This window comes from Halichoerus grypus, chromosome 12 (genome assembly GCF_964656455.1).
Source record: "Halichoerus grypus chromosome 12, mHalGry1.hap1.1, whole genome shotgun sequence".
NCBI classification, from domain to species: domain Eukaryota; kingdom Metazoa; phylum Chordata; class Mammalia; order Carnivora; family Phocidae; genus Halichoerus; species Halichoerus grypus.
In genome coordinates this window covers 54,033,213-54,055,346 of record NC_135723.1, presented here as the reverse complement: position 1 = coordinate 54,055,346, position 22,134 = coordinate 54,033,213, and the positions used below count along the sequence as shown (strand labels likewise).

General features: G+C 40.0%; 1 protein-coding gene across 1 annotated transcript in view; it reads right to left on the bottom strand.

The window, feature by feature from the left end:
• DNAH11 (dynein axonemal heavy chain 11) overlaps nt 1–22,134 on the bottom strand; it is a 321,947-nt gene that overhangs the window by 190,096 nt on the left and 109,717 nt on the right. The window contains exons 31-34 of the mRNA XM_078059358.1: nt 8,585–8,716; nt 6,396–6,556; nt 639–795; nt 376–521 (exon numbers count right to left, since the gene is read on the bottom strand). Coding sequence (XP_077915484.1) covers nt 376–521; nt 639–795; nt 6,396–6,556; nt 8,585–8,716 — 596 coding nt within the window. The remainder of the gene's footprint in view (nt 1–375; nt 522–638; nt 796–6,395; nt 6,557–8,584; nt 8,717–22,134) is intronic.

The following is a 22,134-nucleotide window of genomic DNA, read 5'->3' as shown; positions in this document are numbered from 1 at the left end:
AACCAGGAGGACGGTGGTGTCCTGGAACCTACGTGAAGAAGTGTGCCCTGCAGAAGGGAGGGACCAGGTGTGTCCAATGTCACCAGAAGGTCAAGTCAGATCATGACTGAGAACTGGTAACTGGATTCAGCACTGTCAAGGGTGTTTATTTTTTTCAGTATTAATGTAGTATGCTCTTGTACTCAACAATTAAAAAACACTAATAAAAAATGAGAGGTTATTCAAACTCATTCTTCAAAATAAACCAGTATCTCTTCTTTTATCTATTTCCTGAGACAGGGAAAGGCATCAAGAGAAGGGCAGGATGAGGCTGACTGCCTTATTTCATGTTCCTCTTTCTGTCTGTAACAACAGAAAGAAGCCAGCGCTACTCACCTCTTTTTCCTGTTTCTGATGGCGCTGTGTATCAGTTTCACCTGCACGGCTACCACAGATAGGACTTCCACAGAAATTCGATTGAACTCATCAAAGCAGCCCCAAGTCCCTGTCTGCACCAATCCCTTATAGATATTTCCTATGGACTAAATCATAGAGCAAGGCATTAACAATTTCACAGAAGAGGGTTTTGAGCTCTTAGTTTCAATCATTCCAAATCGGGGATAATATTGTTAGAATGTAACATTTTCTAACTCACTCACTTTGTAGTCCATTTGCTCTGAGCAGTTGAATACGTAAACCATCATGCCAAGGGCACGTCCAAGATCTTTGGTGGTTTCGGTTTTCCCGGTACCAGCTGGGCCAGCTGGAGCTCCACTCATGGTTAAATGAAGTGACTGAGTTAAAGTGATGTAACACCTTTAAACCATTGACAGCACAAATATTACAGTCTGATATGAGGTTTTTAGAGAACATTAGAGGCAATCTAACTTTTTCTTTAGTTTAAGAGGTCAGGCTCTAGAATGTGTTACTAACACACAATACTGACTGATATACCCACGATTTGTTCACGGCAATAACAAGAGTCAGAATAACATTTTATACCAAATTTAATTTTAGGTTGGCTATTTAAAAATATAAAGCATGTACTGCTTTGTCTCATTTCCTAAGAACTGTGCATCAATACAAGTAACACTTGATTCCCAATGCTACTGAATTTCTGATGTGTCTAGGCAGAGACACTATTAACATGGCAGACGACATTCCAAACTATTGTTTATAAAAGAAAAACAGAAGAGAAATCTTGGATGATGAATGAATTAAACATCGACTTCATTAAACTGCTATTTAATGAATACATTAAGAGATATGTAAATACACATAAATGCAGAGTATGCAAATATATACATATTTCAATGTATAAAGCAAATACACAAATGACAATTTGCTACATTAAAATATATGTCAGGAATTCATTTTGAATGTGTTGCCACATGCATTTAGATTTTGAAAATACCTATTTTTGCAGGAAAGATTCGAGGTTCTCAGACTGAGGAGAATTATGCAAAGACAGAATTTGGTATTTGTATATCATATGATCTCATGGATATGAGGAATCTGAGAAACAAGGCAGAGGATCATAAGGGAAGGGAGGGAAAAATGAAACAAAACAAAACCAGAGAGGGAGACAAACCATGAGCCTCTTAATCTCAGGAAACAAACTGAGGGTTGCTGGAGTGGAGGGGTGTGGGAGGGATGGGGTGGCTGGGTGACAGACACTGGGGAGGGTATGTGCTATGGTGAGCACTGTGAATTGTGTAAGACTGATGAATCACAGACCTGTACCCCTGAAACAAATAATACATTATATGTTAAGAAAAAAAAAAAAAAGAAGAGAATAGGAAGGGAAAAAAGAAGGGGGGAAATCGGAGGGGGAGACGAACCATGAGAGACTATGGACTCTGAGAAACAAACTGAAGGTTTTAGAGGGGAGGAGGGTGGGGAGATGGGTTAGCCTGGTGATGGGTATTAAGGAGGGTATGTACTGCATGGAGCACTGGGTGTTATACGCAAACAACGAATCATGGAACACTACATCAAAAACTAATGGTATAGAAGAATGAAACTGGACCATTTCCTTACACCACACAAAAATAGACTCAAAATGGAGGAAAGACCTAAATGTGAGACAGGAGTCCATCAAAATCCTAAAGGAGAACACAGGCAGCAACCTCTTCGACCTAAGCCGCAGCAATTTCTTCCTAGAAACATCACCAAAGGCAAGGGAAGCAAGGTCAAAAATGAACTATTGGGACTTCATCAAGATAAAAAGCTTTTGCACAGCAAAAGAAACAGTCCACAAAACCATAAGACAACCGACAGAATGGGAGAAGATATTTGCAAATGAAATACCAGATAAAGGGCTAGTATCCAAAATCTATAAAGAACTTATCAAACTCAACACCCAAAGAACAAATGATCCAATCAAGAAATGGGCAGAAGACATGAACAGACATTTCTGCGAAGAAGACATCCAAATGGCCAACAGACACATGAAAAACTGCTCAACATCGCTCGGCATCAGGGAAATCCAAATCAAAACCATAATGAGATACCACCTCACACCAGTCAGAATGGCTAAAATTAACAAGTCAGGAAACGACAGATGTTGGCAGGGATGCAGAGAAAGGGGAACCTTCCTACACTGTTGGTGGGAATGCAAGCTGGTGCAGCCACTCTGGAAAACAGTAGGGAGGTTCCTCAAAAAGTTGAAAATAGAGTTACCATATGACCCAGCAAATTGCACTATTGGGTATTTACCCCAAAGATACAACTGTAGGGATCCGAAGGGGTACATGCACCCTGATGTTTATAGCATCAATGTCCACAACAGCCAAACTATGGAAAGAGCCAAGATGTCCACTGACAGATGAATGGATAAAAAAGATGTGGTGTATATATATACAATGGAATATTATGCGGCCATCAAAAGGAATGAAATCTTGCCATTTGCAATGATGTGGATGGAACTGGAGGGTATTATGCTGAGCGAAATAAGTCAATCAGAGAAAGACATGTATCATATGATCTCACTGATATGAGGAATTCTTAATCTCAGGAAACAAACTGAGGGTTGCTGGAGTGGTGGGGATGTGAAGGATGGGGTGGCTGGGTGATAGACACTGGGGACGGTATGTGCTATGGCGAGTGCTGTGAATTGTATAAGACTGTTGAATCACAGACCTGTACCTCTGAAACAAATAATACATTATATGTTAAAAAAAAAAAAAGATAGTAGGAAGGGAAAAATGAAGGGGGGGATTCGGAGGGGGAGATGAACCATGAGAGACTATGGACTATGAGAAACAAATTGAGGGTTCTAGAGGGGAGGGGGCTGGGGGGATGGGTTAGCCCAGTGATGGGCTAAGAGGGCACGTACTGAATGGAGCACTGGGTGTTATACGCAAACAATGAATCATGGAACACTACATCAAAAACTAATGATGTAATGTATGGTGACATAACATAATAAAATAAAATTTAAAAAACAAACAAAAAGAATTTGATACTTTTTTTTTAAGATTTATTTATTTATTTGACAGAGAGACAGTGAGAGGGAACACAAGCAGGGGGAGTGGGAGAGGGAGAAGCAGGCTTCCCACAGAGCAGGGAGCCCAATGTGGGGCTCGATCCAGGACCCTGGGAGCATGACCTGAGCTGAAGGCAGACGCTTAACGACTGAGCCAACCAGGCGTCCCAAGAATTTGATACTTGTAAAAGAAGAAAAAACTAACAAACAGCAAGGATCTACTACGAGATTTCCATAAATTAATTTTGTCTTAGTACAGACAGTGGATCTAATAAAAAGACATTCGCATGGAGGTCTGAAGACCAGGGACCAGGGTCTACTTTGCCAATCATGAGATGATGTTAATCTTAAATAAGTCTTTTGACATCAGCATGCCTCAGATTTCTCCTCCATAATATGAGGTTTATTGTAGGTCTATATTTAGAATGCCCAAGGTAAATGCCTTAAGAAATTCAGAGTACTATGCAAACAGAAGCAGTTCCTTAGGAAAATGTAAAGTGTTTCTGTATTTCATGGCCGGCACATGTTTAATTGCTCCTTACAATGCACCTGGACCGGAAAGACCCCTGAACTAGGAATTACAGCGTTTTTTATAGTGCAGACTATCCCCTCAGCATCTTTTCTCATAGCTCCAAGTTTTGTCTGGACACGTGGCTGTCTATCTGCTGATGACCTTTCGTACCACCTTCCAGTGAGGAGCTGCCCAGTGACCAAGCTCCAACCAACATACTCTATGCTGAGATGCCGTGTACAAATCCCACAACACCCCCGTCTAGATGTTTTGCCCTTGTTCCCTGGCTGACACGAAGGTGGAAGTCACATGTGGCATGTCGGCCACGTGCCAGGCTATACTGCGGAACCGCTCTCCTCTGGACTGTGACCCAAGTGTCACACCAGCCTCTGTGGAACTGCAGCCGCTCTATTTTGGGTCTCCCGGTAACAGCTTAGCCTTCTGTGCTCCTAAGCAGTCCGCCTGTGGCCCTGCTCCTAACACTCTCAGTTACACGCTGCTGACCTCCGTCTCTCAACCTGCCCGCACAGGGAAGCAGCCCGCCTACCCCACAGAGGGAAGGTCAACATCAAGTGAGATGTAATCAGCACGTCTGAAACGCATTACTGTGTGAAGGTAAACAACTAGTAAACAACCCGAAAAGTGAAATGGAAAAGAAATGTATGCAAAGCGAACATTCGCAGCACCACTCACTCCATCAAAAGGAACATTCAGCTTCCTTTTAACTTGCCAATAAACCACACAGTGATTTTTTTTTAAATTAAAAAGCCAATAAGCTATTAGTCCTCACATATTGGCACACTTTCAAGTGTCTCTTTTCCTCCTACAGCCCGTGCCTCCCTTCTTCTCAGCTTTATTTATCATGGCGCGGACGTGGTAGACTCTTAGCGTCTGCAATTTTGACGATTCTCAAGTGATTTTGTCAAGGTACAAGTTTTAATGTCTCATACTGGAAGATGTACATAAATTAACCAATTAAGATAGTGAACACTGAGTTTCAGTTAGAGACAAGTTAAAGAGAAGTGAATTAGAAAAACAGAATTACAGGGACGCCTGGATGGCTCAGGATTTTGATGGACTCCTGTCTCACATTTAGGTCTTTCCTCCATTTTGAGTCTATTTTTGTGTGTGGTGTAAGGTAATGGTCCAGTTTCATTCTTCCGCCTGTGGCTGTCCAATTTTCCCAACACCATTTGTTGAAGAGACTGTCTTTTTTCCATTGGACATTCTTTCCTGCTTTGTCGAAGACTAGTTGACCATAGAGTTGAGGGTCCATTTCTGGGCTCTCTATTCTGTTCCATTGATCTCTGTGTCTGTTTTTGTGCCAGTACCATACTGTCTTGATGATGACAGCTTTGTAATAGAGCTGGAAGTCCGGAATTGCGATGCCACCAGCTTTGCTTTTCTTTTTCAACATTCCTCTGGCTATTTGGGGTCTTTTCTGGTTCCATACAAATTTTAGGATTATTTGTTCCATTTCTTTGAAAAAAGTTGATGGTATTTTGATAGGGATTGCACTGTGTAGATTGATCTAGATAGTGTAGACATGTTCCATGCTCTGGCTCTGTATCCATCTCTTGAACTGGCCAATCTCCTTTCAATCTTAGCAACTTTGCACTTGTCTCTGCCTGTCACTTTCTGCCCCAGAATGTTTGCAAAGCTTCCTCGGTATCATTTAGGTCCCAATTCACACAATCTATAGTGGACTCTCCATTCAAGATACTGTGTAACATATCACCCTGTTTTATTTTAGCCATAGCATATATTATCATCTAAAATAACTTGGTTAACTTGTTTATTATTCCTCTTCATTCCCAGACACTCACATGCCACAGTCAACTAGAAAGGGCACTCTATGAGACCAGGAACCCTGCCTGTTTAACTCTGGAGGAGTACTCAGCACCGTGCTTCCTAAGTGTTGGTTAAATCATTTAACAGATGTTCCCACTCTTTTCTTCCTTTCACTGTAGGTAACCCTTCAAAAATGAATCAGCATGTAGGCAATTCCTATGTTTACACTTTTTTTTTTTTTTTTACACTTTTGATAAAGGGATTTGGGGGTGGGAGGTGGTTACAAACCCTGGTATCAGGATGTTAGCCATAGATAATCAGAGAGAATGGACTCAGTGATCAAGTGTGCTGCCCTCCACCATATTAATCTGCTCATGATTTCATGATTTATATACTGTCTAGTATACTTCTGCTTCTCTAATTTGGTTCTCTTTAACTTATCTCTACCTAAAGTCAACATTTACTGTGTCGCTTCATTTGTTCACTTACACACAGCTTTCATACCTTTCCAGTTTGTTCAATCATTTTCTCTTACTTCTTTCAGTTCCATCTCACACACCTTTACCCAGGCTAGGGGACTCTTCCGGCTCGCTTTTTCCCATCTGATTCCAACTTAATCACTCTTACCTGTCAGTTAGAGGAGTGATCACTAGCCGAGGACTGTTTCCTAAATATTCATAGAAGTACTGGAACTGGGCATCACAAATATTAACAAAGCAGTGTTTCTGGACGTCCTCCCACCGGTGACGAAGTTGAGACAGCCAGGCAAAGGCTTGGGGACTGACAACCTGAAAACATCACATGATCATTACACACAGGACACTGATCATTTTGAGGCAACAAATTATTAATCTAATCAATCCTGCTGATTCGCATCTCTAATACTCTCACAAAAGGGCCATGTCTTGTATGCTATTGCATGTTGTAGTTGCATGTAAATGGTTCAATACTTAATCAGAAATACATGTCATAAGTCTTCATTTTAAGAAGGCTTTTTACTGTAAAACAACATCAAATTGTTCAAGCGAGGCTTTTTTTGCCCCTTTTATGAATCAGTCTAGGGGAATCTGATTACTTTTCTAACTTTATACTCGTATCATTGAAATCAGATGGAAAAATACACTCCGTAGTCAAACACATAATCCGTAATTTCTGCATGTCAGAGATAGCAACAAACTGTATCTTCAACAAAGTCCATTCTAAAGCCAGTTTTACTTGTAGGACAGAGATTTCCCACTTCGTTTTTCAGTCACTCAAATTACAGTATTTGTTTCATTGCTATTCATTGCTATTGCCTATCCATTCTTTTTCCATTCTGAAAAAATAATTTCAGTCTCATACATTTGTGACCCTAGGATTTCTCAGGGACCATTTAAGTTACCAAAGTTATTATCTACTACATGTTCTGACATCTACATAAATGTCAACACTGCACATTTGTGCATATTAAATGATCAGAAATTAGGCAAAGTCTTTACCTCTTTGAATACAAAGGACATGTTTTAAATCGTAATTTATCCTACTGCAAGTAATCACCACTGATAAAACATAATATGTAAGAAGGTACAAGGTCATATTCAGAGTAGTTATCAATGGTTCATTATCAAAATGAGAATACACGGTAAGTGGCATTTTGCCAGGATCAGTTTTGGATTAGCAATTAAACAACATCATTCACTAAAGGTCCAGAACTTGAAGAATTTTTTTTTTACGTTTATGGCTTACACCAAAAAGTACTGCTTGCACTCTCTGAAGAGAATTAAAACTCACTTTGATTTTAATAACTTGAAAAAGAACTAGCAAAACAACAAGAAGCATCTCAAAACACATACATGCATTCAAAATTGAGAAAGGAACGGTCTTGCTTTAGAGTACCACCCCCCTGAGACAACAAAAGGGGTGTGGAGAAAGTAGCTGATAGGCATGATAAGCCAACGTTGTTCAGGAGACAAGCACACTTGTGACATTTCTAAGTAGGAACGTATTTTAGAAAAAAGCTGAGAAAATTCTTTCACATTAAACACTGCCAGTATTTAAGAAACACATAGGCTTTGTAAAGAGATAAGAAGGATATTAATGCCCTGGAAGGATTAGAAAATGACTTCTCTAGGGGGCACCTGGGTGGCTCAGTTGGTTAAGCGACTGCCTTCGGCTCAGGTCATGATCCTGGAGTCCCGGGATCGAGTCCCACATCGGGCTCCCGGCTCGGCAGGAAGCCTGCTTCTCCCTTTCCCACTCCCCCTGCTTGTGTTCCCTCTCTCGCTGTCTCTTTCTCTGTCAAATGAATAAATAAAATCTTTAAAAAAAAAAAAGAAAAAAAAAAAAGAAAATGACTTCTCTAAAATCTGTTATTAGGCTTAAAAAGACAAGACAAGGGGTGACCAGTATTTGTCTTTCTTCAAAACAAAGGCACACAGAGATAGTTTAAATGACAATCTTTATGCTATAGCCTGGGAAGCCACACAGGTGATAATCACAGGCCAAAGGACCAAGATGATGACATGCAAAAAGTCTGAAGGCAGGGAAATGAACACGGTGACTTCACGAGGTTCTCCTATCCTGGGTTAATTATTTGGATGATGTGTATTAGAAGTTCCTGACTTGGAGAAACTCTGTGGGATACCACTTGGGCTAACTCTCATGAAGATAATTAGTTAACTCAAATCAAAGTCACTCTTAGTAAGTACAACTAACTTCATAGGACTCATTAAAAATACACAACATAAAAAAATGACTTCCTTAGAAGTACTCTTGATAATAAAAACCACTTTTAGGAAACAAGAAAAAAAGACATGGCATTTCTATGAAGAACTTGCCTTCTGAGAAATAAGTTTGGCCACCACATCTCTGGCATGGACGTCGATGGTACAAATTGTCATGATCTTCTGACGGTCTCCAGGTAGGAGTTCTCCCAGTAAAAGCGCAATCAAGGTATTCAACTGAGAAATCTAGAAGAAATTGTGTAAAAAGATGAAGATTACAAATACAGAGTCTAACAGCCCAACAGTCTTCTTATTTGTGAAGACCCCTCTAGTTTACAAAACCTTTTCAAATATGTATCTCAGCTAGCCCTCAAACAACCCAGGGGGAGGAGAGAAAGGAAGGGATGTTACTAAATTAATTACTTAAATACAATAAATATTATAACCCCCACCCCCATCCCCTTGAGCTGACACTCGAGAAGGCAGGCAAATGCATGAGTAAGGACAAAGCCAAAGGTTAGCAGCAAGGTTTCCTGGCTGCACTGAACTGACTCTTCATCCTCATGACGTTGAGTCCACAACTTTGCTGGGATAGACAAGATGACAAATTGTAAAAGGTCAAATTGAGCTAACCTCCGTAAAAGTACATTAAGAACTAAATATCAAGTCGTCTTTTTGTTTGGTTTTTGTTATTTGGGTTTTTTTTTTTTTTTTAAGATTTATTTATTCATTTTAGAGAGAAAGCGAGAGAGCGCGCAATGGATGGGCAGAGAGAGGAGAGAAAGAATCCTTAAGCAGACCCTGGCTGAGTGTGGAGTCTGATGCGGGGCTCGATCCCACGACCCTTTGATCATGACCTGAGCTGAAACCAAGAGTTGGATGCTTAACCGACTGAGCCATCCAGGTACCCCATTATTTGGGGGTATTTTTTGTTTGTGTTTGCATAGCAGATAGGTTAGTAGGAAAATATTTAGAATGTATAGCTGAGGACTATTGCTCTAATTCTTCTTACTCACACCCCTATTCTTAGGTCCACTGATTTCTTATATCAATATTTTTCAAACTATGGGTCTCTTTTCACAGAATGCAAAGGAACAAAATGGAATGACAGGGAATAGAAAATGGTGCATTACAGAAGAATATGTATTGTTTTGTGAAATTTTCAGTTTCAGGCTGTTGAGTATGTATACATACATGTGTAAACTAGATCTGATACAAAATATTTCTTACTGTTAAATTGTGTCAGGAAGCCGGTGGTCATTTTGTTAGCATGCTTATTTATTCAGAGCACGCCTGCTTTATTCAAGGCTTCTTAGCCAAACCCCACCCACCCCAGTTCTGCTCTATTTCAGGGTAACACAGAATAAAACAATATTGCCTTTTTCCTTTTTTACTCTGCAAAGGACAGTCCATTGCAAACTGTTTGCTCCTGAGAGAATTGGTAATGAGTGAATATGACACATCAGCAGAGGCTCTCAAACCTTTGTGGCCTACTGTCAAAAACACACTCCCCACAGCACTATTATCACATCCCAGAAAACAGCCAGCACTGCAGACTTCCCTGGGCCTGCTGGGCAGCTGAACTGGAGAAGGTTATATAACTCCAGTAAGGATGCAGAAGGAAGGCAGAAAGACAGAAACCAGAACATGCACAGTTCACATTCAATTAGAATATGCAAGGTGCCAGGCACTAAACAGGTTGCCTGTATCATTCCATTCAATCTTCACAAAAACCGATTACTATCCTAACTTTGCAGATGAGGAAACTGAGTCACAAGTGTATTAGCATGAGAGGGCTAGTTCAAATCCAGATAGTCTGCCTTCAGAGCCTGAGCTCTTACTGGTCCCATCACCTAAAGAGCCACCTACCACCTTTGAGGTGGAGAAATCCACGTCCAAGAGGCATTCAAGAGAGGCTTAAACCCAATGGAAGGTTGGTTCAAAGGAATAAAAAGTATGTACTTTAGACATTCAGAATATACAACATCCTTATAAGTATTTATCTGCTTTTAATACTTTACATCTATAAAAGGTAGCCACATGATAAAACAAAAAACAAAAAACAGAGGTGATCATTATTTCACATATGCCATATTCAGTGTACCCGAGATTTTAGGTTCCACGAAGGTACATCTGCATCTGTCTAGTTCACTACTTGGTCCCCAGGGCCTCTAAGGAGCTGGCTGTCCAACAGCATGTACTGTGTTTGCTGAGTACATTAATGAATGTACACTATTAGCTTATGCACATCGAAGTTTACTAACAAAGTTCATACGCATGTTGGTTAGAAAAGAGGTATTTTGGGGGCGCCTGGGTGGCTCAGATCGTTAAGCGTCTGCCTTCGGCTCAGGTCATGATCCCAGGGTCCTGGGATCGAGCCCCACATCGGGCTCCTGGCTCAGCGGGGAGCCTGCTTCTGCCTCTCCCTCTGCCTCTCTCCCTGCTCATGCTTTCTCTCTCTCTCTATCTCCCTTAGCTCTCCAAATCTGTTAAAAAAAAAAAAAAAAAGAAAGAAAAGAAAAGAGGTATTTTGGCATTGGCTATTTTCTCATCTGGGTCAAGATATCCAGGCTTTATGGTCTCAAATCTTACACCAGTTCCAGTATTCGGTTAACAACAATGGGCTATAGCGACAGTAATAAGATCTTATGCCTTGTATGAACATTTATAATTCCAAGTGCTTTCACGTGCATTGTCTTGTCTGAGGCTCCTACACCCTGTGATTTCTCCTTTATTGATCCATTTGTCACCAAAGTTCAGTCAAGTGAAAGAGGATTAAAAATATAACTCGTCAACATTATCTGCTCAGCTTCCTATGTTGGGGATCTGATGTTGTCTCTCAGGATTCCACGTTCCTGGCAATGCTCTCTTGTAAGCAATACAATTCTGTGCCCACAAAAATAAAGTGATAAAATGTCTATCACTGGGGCAGCAGCCTCAGGCACTCACCATCTGGGCATACTATAAATGCATACCTGTTTATGGCCTGTGACATATAAAACATACCTGGGCAGCTCTAAAAAATACATACCGTCTCATGTAATCAGCACTTACTCTTCCCTTGATGAAAGCGGTGTTAGGTGATGTTCTGGGAGGATCATGGATGTCTGCCTCAAGTCAACAGCCTAGCCCCACCATGAAACACAAGTGGCTCTTTTTTCTTGTATGCCTTGCCTTTGGCTGGAGCCTAAGCACAGCATATATCCGGAGCCGGAAAGAAGCCTGCCCTCACATACAATCCAAACTCCCCTTCACGAGCACAAAGCCCTCCATGACCTCCCACCCCTCCTTTCCTACCTCACATCACTCCACCTGTACCGGCCTTGATGTTCTTCCATCATGGCTGTGTCAAGGCCAGAGAAACGGTTTCATCTTCCTGGAGGTGTTTCCCCTCTTATCTTTATACAGCTGGCTTCCCCTCATCATTCATCTCTTAGTTCAAAATCACCTCCTCAGATCGGCCTTCCCTGGCCATCCCATTTAGTATGACCCCACCCCATTATTCTACAGGCTCCTATTTTATTTTCCTCATGGTACTTACTAGTATCCTATCATTCACTTACTTATTTCCCTGTTTACTATTTGTCTCCTCCACCTGACTCTAAGCTCTAAAGGAACAAGGCCCTTACCTGTCTTTTTCAGTCCTGCAATCCCATCCCCAGTACAGTGGCCAGCATAAGGCATGATCTCACTACGCTCATCATAGGAAGGAAGGAAGGAAGGAAGGAAGGAAGGAAGGAAGGAAGGGCAGCAACAATCCACACCACATAAACATTTTTTCTCTCAGTCACACGGTAACACAAATGTGATGACGGTTTCCAGAGGTTACAAGTCAAAGCAGAACTCAGATACATAATTAGAATCCTTTTGCTAGCGTAAAAAGAAAGTGCTATGATAGTACACATCGAGGGCTTGGAAAGACATTTTGGAGGAAAGGGTATTTATGCTAAGGCTTAAAGGATGAGTATAAACTAGGATGTAAAAAAACGAAGAGGCTGGCCCCCCCGAAAAGCAGGGTGGAAGCCACCAGAGGCAGCCCGTGTGAACACCCAGGAGACAGCAGGGTGACCTCGTCAGGGAACTGACACAAGTCTCACACAGGAGAGGGGCGGGGCCAGGTCAACCACACGCTTGAGGACGTGCAGGGCTTGGCCGGCTTATTAAGGAGTCTGACCTTCAAGGGCAATGAGATGTTGCTGAAGAGTTTTAAGAAGTGTGATAGTAGTTAGATTTGTGTTTTTACAAGATTTCTCTGCTTGTAGGATGATGAATTGGAGGGAAACCAGACTAGAGAAGAAAGATCTGAGAGCAGAATGCTATTGTCATCCAAGTGAGAAAAAAGTGTGTCTGGGACCAGGATATTAACAAAGTGGTGGAGGAAACCATGAGAACAGATATATTTAGGATAACTGAAGAGATGTGGTGGCTGATTGGACAGCAGGTAAAAGAAAAGTCAAATGGGCTTCTAGGTGAGCAACTAATGAAGGACGACGGGTATTTTTTTCTGAACTTGGGAACACTGGGGAAGCAGGTTTGAAAAGAAGAGTGAATATTATTTTCCATGTTCTAGGTTGGAGATGCCTGTCAGACATCCAGTGGAAAAGCCCAACATACTTTTGGTCATGCTTCAGGAGAGAGGATTGAGCTGAAGGTCACAGTCATGAGCATCTTACAAAAGAAATGAAGCAGCCGTAAAAGCAGATGCAATGAGCAGGGAGGTGTGGTGTGGTGAGAAGACAGAGGCACCTAAGTCAGAGACACAAGGGACAGACACGAAGGAGGAGGAGGAAGAGGAGCAAGGAAAGAAAACTGAAGAGCCCAAGACGTTGATGATGAAGTAGATTTCAAACAGACATGAAATAAGGCCAGGAAGTATTTCTAACAACAGCAACAACACAGAAAGGGACTCAGTCAAGTGGTAGAACTGGGTCATCGAGAGGAATGAGAATGAGAAGATAAAACAGGCAAGTATCAATATTTAGGTCAAACAGCTTGGTTATAAATAAAAGTTACAGGGTAAGAGCAGGAAATGGGAGAGGTGACATCTAGGAAGAATTTTCGCTGGCTATTTTGTTTATAGGCAATGGGAGACTTGGGAATGTTTAAATGCTGACAGCAAGGAGCCAGAATGAGAATAGGAAGACACAGTAGAAAAGGCAGCCAGGGAATCCCGAGAGTCCATTTCAGAAGAGACCCGAGCACAGGTGGAGAAATGGCTCCCAACAGAGGCTCCACTTCCGTTCCAACAAGACAGTGGTGCAGAGAGCTGAACACCAGCTCATCATGGTTGATCTACTTCCTCTCTGATGGCATCAACAGATAACAAGAGCTGATATTTAATGAGCTCTTACTATCTAATAAGCACTGTGTGTGTGCATATGTATGTGTATACATAAAGCATATATGTATATAATTCTAATTTAATCATCACAATAACACTATGAGGAAGGTACCACCATGATTCCAATTTTATGTAAGAGAATTTGCTCAAGATCACACAGTTCTAAACAGTGGAACCAGGATTTAGGACCTGATTCTAGGATTTTATTGCACATTTTATAAACACAAAACTTTCCCATGTGGACAACCTATTATTCACTACCAGGTCTTGTTGGCCAGCCAAGAGCTGACCTATAATGATTCTGGCAATAAAGGGAAATAACTAGGTATCCACCACCTATTAATTCTCTTGTTTGGATACAAATGGAAACACTTCCCCAAAAAGCCACATGAATCATGACCACCACTGACGTTTGTATGTTAGAGACGTCTAAGATACTAAGGTGTTCACAAAGAGGGCCACCTGCTTGGTGGGATGATGGTGAACTCACCAAGAAGGAAGGTATCAGGCACAGACTCAAGGTCTGAGAAAAGGGCTGGTTCTTGATCCACGATGGTGGCTGATTCTCAATTCTGTCCTGACCCACCCAGCTCTTGTGGTGGTGCAGTATGAAGAGACCACATATGTGAACCTAAAGAACTATGCCACTAAATACTCGAGGCTTAAATAACACAACACAAGAAGAATATCTTCCTTGCAGCAGAAGTGTGCAATCTCCCCAGCATCTGGCAAGGCACTTCCCAACTGAGGCACGCCTGAGCCACGGTGGCTGAGAAGCTGGAAGCGCCCCTCTGTTGCAGTGGTAAGATCTGAGCTTACGGTCGTCAGCGAACTTTGCTGTGTAACTACTATAACTTGAGGGGTCAGCTACCAGAATCTTCGATCCCTTTCCAACTGGACATAACACAGAAGTAATGTTCTTTTCGTTTTATAACAACAGCAACAAGGATCTCGAATCCTGAAAATCGCCCATGTTTCCGCTTTAGCAGAATCAGAAGCAATGGATTTTCTTTTCAGCTGGAACAAAGCAAAGTGCCGAAGAAACCAGGTCCCATACTCTCTTGACACCATCAGGGCATGTGCTGTGGAGCCCCTGTTGTGGCCTTCCTTTTCACTGTTCATTTCCTACTTCTCCATTAATCATATTGCTAAACCCAGTACAATATTGAGTAATGAACGTCAGTGACAGTGCATGGAATTACCTCATTCTTGACACTAATGGAAAGGATTCCAAAGTTTCACCATTAAACATGATTTTCTCTGCAGGTTTCTAGTGGATATTCTTCATCAAGTTGTAAAGTTTCCTTCAAATGCTTGTATTAAGAAAGAAAAAAGATGTATAATCAGTAAGCCACCACCTTAAGAAACTTGAAAAAGAGGAGCAAATTAAAGTAAGTAGACGGAAGTCATCAAGAGAAAGCAGAAATCAGTGAAATATAAAACAAGAGACAGAAATCAACAAAGTCAAAGATTAGTTCTTTGAAAATGTAAATAAAAATGATAAACACAGAGAAAGCCTGATTTCAGAGAGAGAGAGAGAATATAAATCACTAACACCAGGAATGCAAGTGGGACATGATAGGAGATCCTCCAGATGTGCTAAGGATAATATTAAGAAATGAAGACCAATTCACATCAATACATTTGAAAACTTAGATCAAGGCTGAAAGTAAATGTCCTGTAAAGGTCCAGATGAGGTCTCTATCGAAATGACTCCATGTAGTCATGGCGGTGTTAAAGCATCCAAAGACACAGGCGCTGGACCAGATGTGGCCAGGAGGCTGTAATGTGCCAGGCCCTGACTTCCATAAAATGGATAAATACCTTGAAAAACACTAATTTTCAAAAGTGATGCAAGAAAAAAACGAAGAAAAAAAGCTGGAGAGCAGTGTGTGTGTGTGTGTGTGTGTGTGTATTTACATATATATATATAAAAGAAATTGATTTATAATTAAAAAATTATCCACAAAGAAAACTCCAGGCCCAGATGGTATCTCCAGTGATTTCTATTGTAAACTCTTTCACAAAATACATGAGAATACAGTATTTTCCAATTCCTTTTAAAGAGCATAATGCTGATGCCCAAACTGGCAGAGGTATAAGGAAACTACATATAAACATCCCTTATGAACATATATAGAGAATTCCTGGACAGAGTATTTGCAAATGAAACCCAGCAAAAATACATACATACATATATAAATGATAATACATCATTAGCCAAGTGGAGTTTATTTCAGGAATGCAAAGTTGGCTTCACATTCAAAAATTCACCACAGTAACAATAAAAGAGGCAGACATATGAATAATCTCAACAGATTTGAAAAAGTTCTATGTCTCTTCATGATAAAAATTCTCAGTATAGAGCAATGGAAGGGCTCTCCCTCAAATTCAGAAAGGGCATCTCCAAAACCCTGTAGCAACTATCATACTTAATGGTGAAAATTTAAATTATGCTTCCCTGAGACTGGAAATAAGCCGGGATGTCTGCTCTAACTACTTCCATTCAACATGGCACCGGAGGTCCTAGCCGAGTCAATAACTCAAGAAAAGGGAATAAAGGGCAAAAAAGAATGGGAGACCAAAAGTAAAACTGTTGTTATTGACAGATGATATGTTCATGGACACAGCAAGCCCTATGAAACTATAAAAAACTTACTAAAACTATTAAGCAAATTTGGCAAAGTCCTAAGACACAAGGTGAATATTAAAAAATCCACCTATTTTATATGCCAGCCACAAACATTGGGAAACAGATTCTTAAGCATCAAAACATATCAGCTATTTAAAATTAGGTCTAGCAAGAAATGTGCAGGACCCTGACATTGAAAACCACAGAAAATATTTTGAGAGGAAATTAAAGACAACCTATGTCAAGACATATACCATCTTCTTAGATAAGATGCATCATGGTTAAGATATCCACCCTCCCAACATTCCTATTTATATTTGATGTCATCCTAGTTAAAATTAATTAGGCCAAAAGATTAGGCTTCTAAAAATGAACAATACGATAATTATGTAGAAATGAACAGAACCTAGACTGGCCCATGGCCCAAACAATTTTGGAAAAAAAATTTAAAAATAGAACTAAGTTGGAGGCTATATATATATATATATATATCATGATTTCAAGGCTTACTATAATAATTAATAGTTGGATTTGGCATAAAAACACAAAAACAGATGAATACAACAGGAGAGTCTGGAAATAGACCCCTATATAGGACTTTGATCAAGGTGCCAAGTTAATAAAACAGAAAAGAAAAAAAAATTACATATGGATCACAAATCTAAATGAAAAACCCAGAACCATAAAGCACCTACAAGGAAACAGGAAAATCTTTTCATGACATTGAGATAAGTAAGAACTTCTTATGCATAACACAACACTTATCAATCATAGAAGAAAAATTTGATACACTATACATCAAAATGAAAACATTCCACTCACAAATATACCATTAATAAAATGAGCAGTCTGTTCATTTCCTTCAAAGGAACTGTAACCAAATAAAGAAATCCTCTAACCAACAATAAAAAGACAAACATCCCGATTAAAAACAAACAAAAAAACTGGCCGAGTTATTTGAACAGACACTTCACAATAAAAGATATATGAATACCAATAAACATGTTAAAAGTTACTCAACATCTCTAGACATTAGAGATAGCCAAGTAAGACCACAATGAGATACTATTTCACACCCATTAGAATGTCTGCGATTGCAAAGACTGATGACACTCAATATTGGCCAATGTACAAAGCAACTAGAATTGTGTCACCTTGTTAATGGGAATGTAACAATGGAGATCTGTCTGGCAGTTTTTTAAATGGGTAAACATATACCTTCCCTATGATTCAGCAATTTCAATTTTAGATATTTTACCCAGGAGAAAGGAAAATCTTTGTCTATCAAAAGACTTGGACAAGAATATTCCAAGCAGCTTTAGAAACAGTAGCCTCAAATTGGAAACCCCAGTGTCAGTCAACAGAATGGATACACAAAGTGTGGTATAGTTATACAATGGAATACTAAGCAACAAAAAAGAATGAACTTCTAACACATGCAACAACACGCTTGTTAAGAAATGAGAACAGTCTGAGATTTTACCCTACTTGTATGCTCAAGTCAGCCTGGCTCAGATTAAGGCACAAGACACAGAGCCTCTGGGTCATGGATAAAGGACAGGTGATTAGTCACACCAATAGCATTGAGTAGTATCTAAGTATCAACATTTGCACCTGTCCCCGATCCCCAACTTTTAAAGGATAACCCCAAAAGAGCCACATAATCCTTGTATATGCAATGAGCTGTGTTATAGGACAGGAAACTTGAGTTTAGGGAACCCAAATCTTTTCTAAAGGAAAACCATGTCTGAACTTAGCCCTGGAAGGAGATTTTTTCTTTATTATACTGGACAGTAAGCCAATCTACCCTTTGCTCTGGAGAGAATCGCTATAGAGACTATCTTGCAAGAATGTTGGTATAATAAACATCCTTGGAAGATAGCCTAGAACAAAGGCATTAAGTTCCTCTGCTCAAAAAATGTACAAAACTTGAGACCCACAGAAGATGGTCTCCCAACAGTGTTAAGTGAAAAATTCATGAGATTGGCCAACAGAATTTTCTTTTGTACTTTATCAATGCCTGCATTTTCTATCAAGTTTATTAGAACTTTATAAAATGAGTAAAAAAAAAAATTCCATCTTTTTCTACACTCTAGAACAGGTGATATACCATGGCATGTATCTTTTTTTAAATGTGTGATAAAACCACTGGAGCAGGGCTCAACTTAGGGGGTAGGTATGCAAATTCAACTGCCTTGATTACCATTTCAATTATTTCTGTGGTTACTGGTCTACTCAAATTTCCACCTCATTTTAAATCTATTTCAGAAACAGTGTTCATGGAAAATCATCCATTTATTTTAAATTTTAGTTTAAATTTTTATGCTAAACATTAAGTCACACATAGTGTTATACGATCTTTTTAAAATCTCATAGGAAGTTATGGTTCCTTTCCGTGATTTTTTCCTTCTCCTTCCCCGCCCCCCGATGTTTTTTTTCTCCTTTTAACTACAAAAATTTGTTGTTATGGGGACACCTCGGTGGCTCAGTCAGTCAAGCATCTGCCTTTGGCTCCGGTCATGATCCCAGTATCCTGGGATGGAGTCCCGCATCAGGCTTCCTGCTCCACGGAGAGCCTGCTTCTCCCTCGGCCTGCCGCACCCCCTGCTTGTGCGCTCTTTGACCAATAAATAAAATCTTTAAAAAAAAAAAAAGTGCTGTTATGGTCTATTTAAAGACACAGTTCTTGGATTTATGGATTAGACTGGACTCACATGGCATATGTGTGTAATAAATCTCCTTCTCTTACATCTGTCACCGTGGAGATCTTGAATTACTTCAGGATCTGTTCTGCTGCTTTCTCTAGAACAGGGATTTGCAAACCACAGGCCACCAGACAAATCTGGCTCACTACTGGTTTTTATAGATAAAGTTTTATTGGAACCTCACCATGCCGATTTATTTAAAAATTGCCTATGGCTTCTTCCCTACTGCAACAGCAGAAATGAGTGGATGTGAAAGAAACTCTACAGCCCGAAGAAACGAAAATATTTCTACCCCATCCTTATTTCAAAGAAAAAGCTGCCCAACTAGACCTCTAGGGTCAAGATGGAGTCATGGCAAAAGTCCTCAAGAGATATCCCACAATATTTATGACGCACTTCTCAGGGCTTTATCCTGGGAGCAAACACACCCACTGATAATCTCTTGGGACATACAGGAGACAGAACTGTCCATCTCTTCTACATTTACTCCTTAACACTGACCATGGACCCCACTTTCTTTAGTTATTGAATCTGAGTTTGTCATTTCCCTGGAATTTCACTGGATCAAACAGGCTTATCGCTATAACAGTCTCTTCTTGTTTCACCTGTGGTTTTCTCTGCTCTTAATTACCCATCGCATCTGCTGTCAACTTCTAGGCATTCCTCAAAGTATCTGGTTCAGCGTATCCAGATACAATATAATTTTTTTTTTATTGCTTATCATTCAGTAAAATTTTGGCTGTGTTAAAGTAACCAGATGAAGCCCAAGATGAAGTCACTCATGCTAAATGCCCTGTGTCAGCAAACTGAAACTTAAGTTTCTATGCTCAGCTTTCCCAGAAAGGCAGGCCTAGATCAGTCAGTCAGCATCTGCCTGCTGCATACAAGTGACCTGACCCAGCTCCAACACTTCCCTTTGCTCCGTATGAGGAAAGTAAACCTGATTTAACCAATCAGCAAATGCCCAGTATAATTTCCTTGTTCCTGCTCACTTGGACTACAAAAATCCCTTGCTATATCAGCATTTTGGTGCTCCTTTCTGTTAGACTGGATGATGCCTGATTCATGGATCACTGAATAAAAGCCTACTAAATTGGTAAATTACGGAAAATTTTTCTTTTAATAGATGAGAGGGGAGGTAAAGAGTATGTGCTCCACTCATATGGGTTCCTGCTACATTATGAAGCACGAGGTTATCAGATTACACTTTTCTAGAGAGGCAAAAATAAAAATGTGTGTCCAGTATACATTGGATAGCTTCAGGCTTCATAGGCTTTCCTATTCATGTAATAAAGTTGGGATAAGGAACACCATCAACATTGTATCCAACTGGTCTTGAAAGAATCTCTCAATGGCTAAAAGTGAGGCCAAACACTGGCCCTAAGAAGCAAAACCAGAGTCTCTTTCTTATATGTATTTCTTAGTCCTTGTGGTGGTGGTGGTGGGGGGTGATGAATGATCTTATATTGCTCATCTTGAGTCTTACTGAGAGCGCTCTGGGTCATGTCCCAGCACAGCAGCAATTAGGTTTTCAAGTCCAAAATGCTTCCATCTCTTCTTTGATGATTTTCACACAGCTTAATAATAAAGGAAGAGTAGAAAATCCTTCTTACCAGATCCTAAGCCTCCAGAACAAAATACTTTTGCCAAGGACCCCTCAAATCTGAGCAAGTGAATTTACTAGATCTGTAATATTTTCTAAGACTCTGGCAAGGCAGGGATATACATCCAAAATGCAGTATTTTTGCCTTTAATCCCAACATTACCTCACATAAAATCACATAAAAGGAAAAACAGAATTTAAAATAATTACTTAATTTATCTCACTACAATTTGGATGTGAGGACTAAGCAAAGAAATTATTTGTGCAGGTAGATCATCAATTATAGCCAACTCTGATCTCAGTTTAAAATGGAGTGATTTTAAAGGACTAATGTTCATTTTAAAAACTGCTCACAGTATTAGCGGGAGTAATTTTAATTAAAAACAAACTCCAGCAGATGGTTACATCCATTTTTGAGGAGAGGATGCTAATGGGGTTTCAATTTAGATGCACCCACTTCTCATGAACCTCACTAAGGCTTCAACAGTATTCAAATGTTAGCTTCTCTAATATGCATATTAGTATCAGTTACAAAATTGAAACACTGTATTGAAGGCATCTGTTGGCTGGTCTGTCAAACATTTCAATTTGTGCTAAAAGTGTTTCATAATTAAGCAGATAAATGCTTTCTTCATAAACCTTCCTCTTGTCTGCTTCTCATCCAACATGAAAAGGAAGCATTACATAACTCTTGAACAGAATGGAAAACTTTATTTGAAGGGAGAAAAAAAAAACCCTATAAATTCTGTTAATTAGTGGAATATGCTGAAGCACCTGGGATATGAAGAACTTTAGCTATTAGAATAAAAAGAATCAACCCAGTGTTGCCGACAGGGGAAAGAGTGGACACCTCTCATACACTGATAGTGGGAAGGTAAATTTGCACAATGTTCCAAAGGCTTAAAAGAGGTATATCTTTAACCTAGCAATCTTACTTCTGGAAGTTTGTCCTGAAAAAATAAAGAAAAACATGAACAACATGTATGTATGCATATACAAGGCTGTTTACTGCAGTATTATTAATGATAGTCAAAAAATAGAAAACCAACCTAATCACCAGTCTTAAGTATAGTAATAAAAGACACTCTGCAATGTACTGGATTAAGCCAAATGGGCAACTCCTTCATTAACACACACACACACACACACACACACACACACACACACAGCAAAAATACACCCATGTGCAAAATCCACAGCAGAACATGAGAGAGGTGGAAGGAGATGGGACAGAAGGAGGAGGAGTGGGTGGGAGGGAGTAATAGTCCCTGATGCCAGGAATGCGCCTCAAAGCCTGAACAGTAGCAAATGTCATGGCAGCCTAATGTAGGATTTGGGTACAGATTCAGACATTTGGAAACTGAGATTTAAACTGCCACACAG